General features: G+C 43.1%; 1 protein-coding gene across 1 annotated transcript; it reads left to right on the top strand.

Moving 5' to 3' along the window:
- The first annotated feature begins 2,250 nt into the window (after positions 1-2,250).
- LOC116917902 (vitellogenin-2) lies at positions 2,251-9,891 on the top strand. The gene is made up of 17 exons (XM_045169122.1): positions 2,251-2,393; positions 2,524-2,813; positions 3,010-3,451; positions 3,512-3,657; positions 3,743-3,880; positions 3,937-4,101; positions 4,161-4,400; positions 4,494-5,020; positions 5,081-5,249; positions 5,323-7,089; positions 7,179-7,398; positions 7,478-7,959; positions 8,032-8,205; positions 8,269-8,542; positions 8,604-8,752; positions 8,836-9,492; positions 9,606-9,891. Exons 1-17 carry the CDS (start codon positions 2,330-2,332, stop codon positions 9,747-9,749), a joined length of 6,048 nt encoding a protein of 2,015 aa, XP_045025057.1. The 5' UTR covers positions 2,251-2,329; the 3' UTR covers positions 9,750-9,891.
- Positions 9,892-10,453: the final 562 nt, after the last annotated feature.

The following is a 10,453-nucleotide window of genomic DNA, read 5'->3' as shown; positions in this document are numbered from 1 at the left end:
ACTTGGTCCCGTTAGCAACTGAAATGTATGCACCATTATGGCACTGAAGAAGATTTGGTTTCATTTAGTGCCACAATCGTTAATCAGTACCGTACTTAGTTACTGTACAAGGGAACCCTATATTCTTCAAGCGTTTTTTCTCAAACTGTTACAAATTACGGAGATTAAAACTGTTCGAAATATTGTTTGCTCCGTAAATTCTTAAATTGGCAAAATCATTTTGCGGACCAATACTTTGGAATATTCAAATTCATATTCAAATTTGAAAAATAATCAAATTAACAATGGTATTTGGAAACAACTGCCTACTCATTCATTCCAACATTTTGAAAAAAAGGCATAGACATTGGCAAATGATTTGCGAATTAGAACGACATTCATGCATACAACCATTTTCTTTTACAGCTATTTAATAATTTTTTTTAAAATCAAGTGATGCGAATAAACTCTGAAGTGATAAGAAGATGGATTTTCAAAACATGCAATGCAATGCGTAATGACATCCGGTGTTGATCGTGGAGATTTGACAGTGTAAATGCTGACGCGTTTTATTTTCCTGCTGAAACATGACTCCCGCTATTTGGAACAGAGCAACGCGTCCATTGCCCGTGCTTGCGATAAACATGTAGTCATCTGATACAGTTACTGTGTGCTTATACAATCACAAAGGTCAAGTATATAACGAAAATGATTGAAAAAACTGCAAAGGTTCCTATTAGTGTACCAAAAAACTTAATGTTTTTGTAGATAAATCCCTATACCAACTATTGTTAGGTCTAGATGTTTATCACCAATTCTATGGTATCTAATGGCTTAAATATTCACAAACATTTCACTCACTTACATGTTGGAACCAGATCACTTGAGACTTTGCAATAAGACTACAAGAAAGTCAGATAATGGCTTTAGATTATTGAACTGATTACCGCTACACAGTAGCAATAAAAAAAAAGGTTTTCCCACTTAAGCGCACTCCAACAAGGATTAAATGAAAGTTCCCAACTACAAATATTGATTTTATCGAATTAGTGTAAAGCTACACCTGTAGTTGCATGTATCTCAAACTGCGATTGCCAGCCTAGTCTTTTTTTTTGCAAAAAATGACTGTGGCAGGATTAGAACTTACACTTCCCGCATCACAGATCTTTCCGGATCTTTCAATACACAGAATACCAAACTATTAACTTGGAAATATCTTATTAACCTAAGATCTGGTCTACTATTGATGAATTTTTTCGATTTATGCTGGTCTCAGTGTAAAAATTGGTGGACTGTGTATACATCTACAAAAGAATCTGGTCAAAGCCCACCAAACGTACACCTGTAAGTTAGGTACGTACATTTAAAATCGAATGTTACCTGGAAAATAATTTTTCTATGAGTTTGTCTTTTTTAAAGCAAAAAACTCATCTATTCTGTTGTATTTAGTGTTCCAATTTACAACTTTCCACACAAATTCTAATGTTATGGTGCGTAGAATATGAGCACCTCTCTTTCATCCCGAAATTTATTAGTGGTAAAAAATTATAGAGACGATTGAAAATAAGAAAGTTGTTGTCTATGGTTACTTTTCGTCCCATGGTATATAGCGATGAAACGGGGATTCAGACACAGTTTGCATGTCTGTTTTTCATGGAAGAATCAAAGAAGGTCCGGTGCGGTATGTTTAAATTTTGTGTTACATTCCAATGCCGCAGTGAGGCATGGACACATGAAAACCCGGTCTATAGCCTACTGCACATGAAATTACTGTCTAGAGTTTTAATTAGGCTAGTAATCTTTATTGACTTGGCTTTTTTTGTCAGACCAATGGTTTGCTACGTCACGCTACACCGCTATGGGCAGAATAAATTCGATAGTACCTCCCAATTCATATACCGGGTATCCTATCCTGCAAATACAATATTCCCTTATAGCCTTCTTCTTTGTCGATGAATTTGATAAAGCTCATTAGTTCATGTATAATAATGGCCTGAAGTAACATGGGAAAGTGCTTTGGCAGCAACTGACAGACCCTATAGAGCCACTAACTGTTTAGCAACGCAAAAACGGTCGATTATAATAAAACTTTAAAATTTGCGTCGCATAATTTTATCAAGACCTTGTACGGCTAGGAAATTTGATATGATAACAAAATTTTCGTACGCAAATTGAATAAGCTGTTCATAAGTGATAAGATTTAGATGACCTCACCTTCTTTTACCGTGAAACGCATACGCCACTCCTTGGTGACTCTTATGCATAGAAATGGGGTACTGCTGAATAAGACGTTTGATTAGACTATATATTGGCAGTCAGTTTAGACTGAAAATTGTAGTTCATTGAATTCATGCCAAGTACCAACACCGAGTGGTTCGGGCTGATAAAAATGAAACTCCTTGCACTCTTTCTCGGTATGTTAAACGACAGCATTTTCAACCTTGAACGTTCTTGTTTTTAGAACGTGTATTTAATTGAAAATTAGAATTTTGATTTAGAAGATTAAATTCTTCTATTGCTATTTCCTTTATTCTCATTAATTAGTTATTGCTATCGGATGTTGCGCTGGAAAATCTGTTGAGGGCCCTCGTCGTGCTTTGGTTACCATCCAGGGAACTGGTGATGTTAACGGAAAGCTGATGTTGGAACAAGCCTCAATCAATAGCCCAGTCAAGATCCGTGGTGTCATTTATGGATTGGAGCCTGGTCTCCATGGCATCCATGCCCACACTGGAAAATCATTGGGCATCCAGTGCGAAAATGTTGGTGAACGACTTTTCGATGCTGACAAGCGTGAACACGAGAAATTGGCTGGCCACCTAGGCAACGTCAAGGTAATCAATAAATTTCAAAAATTTTTACGTGGTCCAAGTAGTAAACTTAAATGTAGAAAAGATTTCCTTTGTAATTCTTCACTTTGATCGGAATACTTTTGTAAGTATTAGGAGTAAATATGATAATAAGAGACCACATAAAATATTTTTCTAAATTAAGAAATTTGTCTAATTCGAACGTGATTTGAATCTTTAGACATTCTCGGGTGTGCCTTCTCGCACCGACATCAGCCTGATTTCCTCGTTGGTGTCCCTGTTTGAAGACCATTCTCGCAGTGTTTTGAACCAAGTTCTCGTCGTCCATGCTCTTCCCGATGATTTGTCCCTCGTCAACAAAAAAGTCAAGGATTTGCCTGAAAGCCACATTTTGGCTTGCGGTCTGATCCTCTCGGACAAAGTTGACGCTTTCCAGTCCATCGAGAAGGAGACTATCCTTTTGGGTTTGGAGACTCCATTCAAAATCGGAAAGATCGAACAACGTATCTTGAGCGGAGAACAATCATGGGAAAATGTCCGCCATCCTCATTACGGAGCCGTCGAAGGTCAGAAGGTGCCCTCCAACTTGAACTTGGAAGGTGTCGAACGCCCCTCCAACGTCGATAGACTGACCCTCGAAACTGCTGCCCCGACCCGCAAAGGTAAGAATACAATTTTATCACCAACAGGATTCAATTCACAAATATATTTTCAATTTACAGTCTGGATGGCCGGTTACACTTACGAATACGACTACGCTGGCTGGACTTCAACTGGTATCATGGGCATCAGCACCAAAGTGTCTGGAGGCTCCATCAAGGGTCGTCTGACCATTGAGCCCGTCGATGAAAGCACCGCCGTTGTTGCTGTAAGTGAATAGTTATTCAAATTTATGGTTTTTACTTAAGAAACAGATTAATGAAATTCGATTAATGTTATTTTCCAAAATTTAGCTGCTTGCCACCAAAGGTAAGCAATTCAACGAAGACGTGATGGAGAAATACTCTGAAGTCGATCCCGGACAGGAAGTCCGCATCATTGACCAAGAACACCTTGAGAAACCCTTCCAAGTCAAATTTGTTTCCGGCAAGGTATACCTCCTTTAAATAAAATGAGTTACGGACGTTTCAAACATTTACTTCTATAGGTTGAAACTGTCGCTATTGGCAAAGAAGAGCCCTTGTGGATCGTCAACTTCAAGCGTGCTTTGGCTGCCCAGATCCAACTCCAACTTGATGGAGTATCTGGCGTCTTCCAACAGGCTGAATACGACAACTACTATGCTGAGAACACCGTCTACCACGCCATGGAGGTACGATACTGCCAACTAAGTTCATTTAACGAAAGGTGCTGATTTATTGTACCCAATAGGGATGTGCTACTGGTGAGTGCCAAACCTGGTACCACATCAGCCGTCTGCCCGTCGAAGTTGTTGAGGCTGAGCCTAAACTTCTACCCGCCCCTGAGCTTTGCCAGAACTTCCCAGTCTACGAGATCGTGAAGAACCGCGACTTGGACAACTGCCGCATTCTGCCCATTTTCAACTACAACAGCAACCAGGGACTCCGTTGCAACTTGGTCAATGGCGCCGGTTGCGAGAACAAAATTTCGGTTTGTTTGATTTTCACAATCGGTTTAGCATTAGCTTTTATTTTCGTCTTATGTAGAAGTTTGAATTTTTGCTTTTCTATTGGGATTATCTAGCACTCTGACACTGTTAGAATCATCGGTTGTACTTCCAATGAGGGTCACTTCATCGTCCAACGCATCAAGTCCATCGACAAATTGATCGTGAAGCCCTTCAGCTATGAAACTGAAGCCATCGAAGGTTTGACCGTCCAGCATTTGACTCTGAGATCTGCCACCCCAACTGGCTACTCCAAGCTCGTTTCTCGCATCTCGTCTGATGTTCACATCTACCAGACTTTGGCCTACTCCTACGATGACGACTACAAGACCCACGGACCCTTGATGGGCAAGCCTACCCTTCGCAACATCAATTCTCCAATGGTCCTTGAAGTCAAGCCTGATATCCTCAAAAAGGAGGCCCTCCGCCTGCTTTCTGAAATTATCAGCGATGTTGAGTCTGAGGCTTACTACGTCGACCCTTCCAGCAAATATACTTCTGACAAGATCAACATGCTTCGCAGAGCTTTGGCTTCACTCGAATACAATGAGCTCATGGGTTTCGTTGCCCAGGTTTGGGAGAACAAGGAATGGAGCACCTCCAAGTAAGTTTTATTAGTTTATAACACAATGGTTCGATTTAATGAAACGTTTACCGCTTGCAGCCAAATTGTTGTCGACGCTTTGATGCTTTCTGGTACCAACCCTTCGTTGATGTTGGTCCGCGAATACATCCTCAAGGGTAAGATCGCCGGTGAGCAAGCCGTTCAGGCTATCGCTGCCCTCGTTCCAATTGTTCAAACTCCCACCAAGGAACTCTTGACCAGCTTGATGGTAAGAAACAGATAAAGCAAATTTTTTTTTAATAGTTCGCATAAATGAACACAATTTTTCACCCAACTACTAGGAATTCTTGAAATCCGAAGTCGTCCAGAGCCACCGCCAACTCAAGATCACCACTGCCTTGTCTTTGTCTCGTTTGGTCTACCAGGCCTGCGTCAACACCACCCATGGCTTGAACATGTTCCCCAAGTTGGTTATGGGAGAATTCTGCAATCCCAGCGACTCGATCGTTGCCAGTCAGTTGGTCCCCTACTTGGCCGAGCAGGCTAAGATTGCCAAAGATGCCGGTGAACGCATGGCTTTCTTGACCGCTTTGGGTAACATTGGTCACGAAATGATCGTTCCCTTCGTCAAGCCTTTCATCACCTCCTGCGAGCCCAGCTCTCACTACGAAAGCGAATGGTACGAGCGCAACCAACGCGATTTGGTCTCCTTGTCAAAGAAGGAAATGAGAAAGAAGTGGTTGGAAGCCAAGAAGACCCTCAACTTGAAAAAGTACGAACAGGAGCAGGAAGATATCGTTCTCTCCCGTGCCGAATCCGAGGACTGGGAAGATCAGGCTCTTTGCAACCTCGTCCGCGCCAAGGCTATCTTCGCCTTGAGCAATTTGGCCGTTGAGAAGAAGGAAATCGTTGGCACTTTGTTGATGCCCATCTTTTTCAACAAGGCTGAGGAAACTGAGGTCCGTTTGGCCGCTCTTACTCTGCTCTTCGTCAGCAACCCTCCCCAAGCTTTCTGGTCCCGTGTTGCTTTGAGCACCTGGTACGAGCCCAACGATCAGATCTCCCACTTCATCTACACGACCATCGCCAGCCGCGTCGCTAACAAGAACCCGCTCAACCGCGAGGAGACTGTCCGCGCCGAAGCCGTCATTGCTTTGATGAAGCCCATGTTCTGGACTTCCCACGCTGCCCTCAACTACCAGAAGGCCGGTTTCTCTGAAAAGACCCGTCTGGGCTACGTGACTGAGACCGTCAACTTCCCCGGATTCGAATCTTTCGTTCCCTCTCACCACTACAGCAGCTTGTCCGTCGCTATGGGACCCTGGTTCACCAAGTTGATGGAAATCAGCATTGATAGCAAGCACGCCGAGAAGTTCATCGATCGTCTGGTCGGAAAGCCCGGTCTCCGTTTCAAGTCCAACAAGGACGAATCTTCCATCATCAGCCCTGAATTGGAGAAAATCCACGAAGAGTTGAAAATTGAGGCTCGCGCCACTGGTCAACCTGAATTGTACATTTACCTGAACTTCTTGGACAACTACCAGCGTTTCTTCACCATTAACCCCAACACCATCTTCAGAATGATTGAGAAGCAGATCTTGCAATCTGGATTCCGCGAAAACGCCGGTAAATTGGATATCAACTTCCATAAATTCTTCCCTCTTTTGGACTCGTTTGTCCGCGTTCCATCTGCCATGGGTTTGGCTTACACCTGGACCAGCTATCACACCGTCTTCGTTTCACTCAAGTCCAAGATTGAGGGAGGCTTCTCTATGTCTTCCCTGAGCGCAAAATTGGAAGGTGCTTTGAAACCCGTTGTCGTTTCTAAGATGAGCACTCGTCTGATGGCTGAGACTCCTTTCACCCGCTCTTACCCCACCACTGGTGTTGACAGGCAATGGGCTGCTGCTCTGCCCGGTCGCTTCGCCATTGAAGGTGACATGAAGACTGGCAAGATCCAAACCACCTGGGAAACTTTGGGTGACAAACTCCGCATCGTCAAGCACTCCGTTGTTCCTTTCACTACCATCCACAAGTACACCGATTTCACCCCCGCCATTCTCCTCTCTGAGACCAAGCGCATCTCTTACGTTGAGGAGCCCAAGGAGGTATGATTGACATTTTAATTATTCGTTTAATTTATTTCGCAAAAGAAATACTTACAACTCAATTTTTAAACGATTTATGGATTGAACAGAACAAGATCCCCTTCGGTGACAAACACCTCGGCATGAACTTCGTTTTTGTTGAACGTGGTGAATCCTTGGCTCTTGCTCAACCATCTGTTTACAGCAAGGATTGGTTCGGTACTCTGTTTTTCGCTGCTTCGCCATCCACCATCCGCCAGCGCGAATGGAGCTTGTACCTCGACAATGCCTCGTCTGAGACCAAGGCTATCAAGACCATCATCTCTATCTGTAAGTAGAAAGAAAATGTGAAGTGAATATGATTTTTATTTTGCATAGCTAATACTAAACAATTTCCCTCATTTATTAGCTTCTAAGTCTGATTCCAAGTTCGAAACTCCTCTGTCCGGCCATCTCCATGCCAAATCTCTTTTCGACACCGTTTACGGTGAGCAGATCATGAACAAACAGTACGTTAGACAGCAGGACAGCCAATGGGAATCACAGAAGTTCCAACACATCTTCCAGACCCTGACCAACCCCACCGGATATTCTTTGGATTTCACCGCCGAACTTGTCCCCAAGTCTTCATCCATTAAGGCTCGCCGCATCGGATCCTCTGTCGTTTACGGCATGGACGGAAAGTCTCACCGTGGAAGTCTTATGGTCGAGAGACGCGATGAAGTTGAAGGCCAGAACAACTTCGTGCTTTGCGCCGAGGTTGACGCTCAATTCCCCGACAACTTGGTTTTCAAACGCAAAGAACTGATCAAGGATGAAACTGAACGTCGTTCTACCATCAAGATTGGCTTCGGAAAGTCTTGCACTGATGACCGCAAGATTACTGTTGCTGTATGTTATACTTTTTGGGTGTATTCAGAAAATTCAATTCAAGAATATAATTTGTTTGTTCTTTTTTTCTAGACCACCTGGACTCGCAGCGAGGAAGACATCTCTCCTTCCCTGCGCAACCAGTGGGAAAAGACCCAGTGCCAGAAACAGGAAACTTTGGGCCGCGGTATGAGCGATGAATGCATTGCTGCTCGCCGTCTGTCCTCGATCCTGAACAAGGCCGTCATGACCATCAAGTACAACGAGGTAGTAATAAGCAATGACATTTTGACGATCTATGTATCTATGTATCCACATTGCATTTGCTAGATGCCCGCTGTTGTTCGCAATGCCACCATCAAGGCCTCCAACCTCGTCCGCCACTGGTTGGGTCCCTACATGTCTGACAACCAAGTCGAAGTTATGAACACTGAGAACCAGATCACCGTCGAGAGTGTCTACTACCCGTTGGCTGGATCGATGGATGTCAAGGTTTTCAAACCTTACTCCAATGTTTTCTTCCGCGGAATCGAAATTCATCCCGTCGCTGAAGTTATCTTGCCCAAACGCATGGCTGTTCCTCGTTCTGTCTTGGCTGCCCCCGGTAAGTTTTGTTGGAAACTTATCTAACAAACAGTATTACCACATTATTTCACACAATGAAGGTGTTTGCTTAATTGGTTCCGAGACTGTCACCACCTATGATGGCCTTTTCTACAACGCCTCCTTCTCTGGATGCGATCAGGTTTTGACCAAGGATTGCTCTGGCCGTTACAAGCTTGCCGTCCTGTCCCGCGTTGAAGGAAACAAGAAGGTTAAAGCTATCAATCATTTTTCGCTATTGCAAAATTACATTTTTTACTAACCATTCTTTCTGGTCAATTTGCGTCCAAACAGATCGTTACCGTCCTGTTGAACAAGGAGAAAATTGAAATTTTCCCCGCTCAACAGAAGGTCAACGTCAACGGTATGGAAATCTCCGTAACCAGCGAATCCTACACCGTCAAGAACGCCGAAAATGAAGTTTTGGCTGTTATTAAGAAAACCGCTGATAACTTCATTGAAGTCGACTCTCCCATCTCCCACATGATCCGTGTTTTGACCGACGCTAAGGAAGTCGTTGTTTTGGCTTCTCCCATCCACCGTGGCCGTCTCTGTGGTCTGTGCGGCTCCCAGAATGGCGACAAGGTTACCGATCTGACTGGCCCCCGCCAGTGCGCTATTCCCCGTGATCTGATGGATGTTGCCTACGAGCTGAGACAACCCGCCGGATGCAAGAGCGAAATCTCTTCCAGAGATGTTGCTGAGCTTCGTCGCATCCAGGAAGAATGCCTGAAGGAGAAATCCGAGACTGTTTTCGGCATTTCTGATGTCTCTCCCTTGTTGCCCAAGTTCCAACAGAACATCTATTCCAGCCAGACTTTCCGCCGCCCTTCGCAGTGGACCGTCTACCGCAACAAGATGGTCGTCCAAGACAACAAACGTTGCTTCTCCACCGAGTCAGTACCCAAGTGCGCTGAGGGTGCTCGCGCCCAGGAGACTGTTGAGAAGAAGGTAAACTATATTTGCAATAAACTTGTTTGCATGGGAAAAAGACCTGAATGCATTCAAAAGCCGTTAATTTCACTGTCAATGTTCTAATTATTATTTTTCTTTGCGTTTAACAGTTGGGATTCCACTGCCTTCCCAAGAACATTCTGTCCGAGAAGTTGAACGAGGACCTCTTCGTCCGTCCTCTTGATGAACTGATGGGCAAGCAAGTGGACACTACCCGTGTCTTCAATGTTCCCACCTTGTGCGTTCCTTTCTAGACTACAAAACTAGGCAAAAAAAAAAGAAAATAATGTAGTGGTAGCAGACCTTTAGATAGCATAGAAAATATTATTTACTTAATTTCAGAATTGTCTTAGAGCTGTTGAGAACGCAAAATAAAAGAATATCAAGTATAACAAACAGAAAATGTCAATGGTGTTACTTGAGATTAGTGCTCTCATTCATATGGAAAACTAAAAATTGAAGACATTCCAGCAAAGATCGTGATCTTCTATTTTGAACAAGATGCAAAAAAATTTTCAGGAAGAAACAAAACAAAAAAAAAACAAGCCTTTGATTAACAGTTGTATCTTTAGAAATAGTCGGAACTGCCCAACAGCTGGAAAGGACAATATCTACTGAAATGGAAGATCAATAGGGCACACTGATTTTAAAATCCGTTTCTCATCCAATGCATTTCTAGCAAAGTGTGACGTTCCAATGAATGCGGCTATTTGTTTAAAAGAAATGGGAACAAAAACAAACGTAAAAGAAGTCCTTAAACTCGTTTTACATTCAACAAAAGCTGTGAGCTATACAATACTAAACAGTTTATCGGTATGGTAGATTGGCAAATTATTTTTAAGCACCAGTTTGTGTGTTAGTCATCAGCAAATATACCTGGACCTAAATGAGTCTGAAATAACCTACATGGAAAACAATAGTTTTAAACCACTGTATTTATGGAAATGAAAGTATCTAC

This window comes from Daphnia magna, linkage group LG2 (assembly GCF_020631705.1).
Source record: "Daphnia magna isolate NIES linkage group LG2, ASM2063170v1.1, whole genome shotgun sequence".
Lineage (NCBI taxonomy): Eukaryota > Metazoa > Arthropoda > Branchiopoda > Diplostraca > Daphniidae > Daphnia > Daphnia magna.
This window is presented reverse-complemented; position numbering and strand designations above follow the sequence as displayed.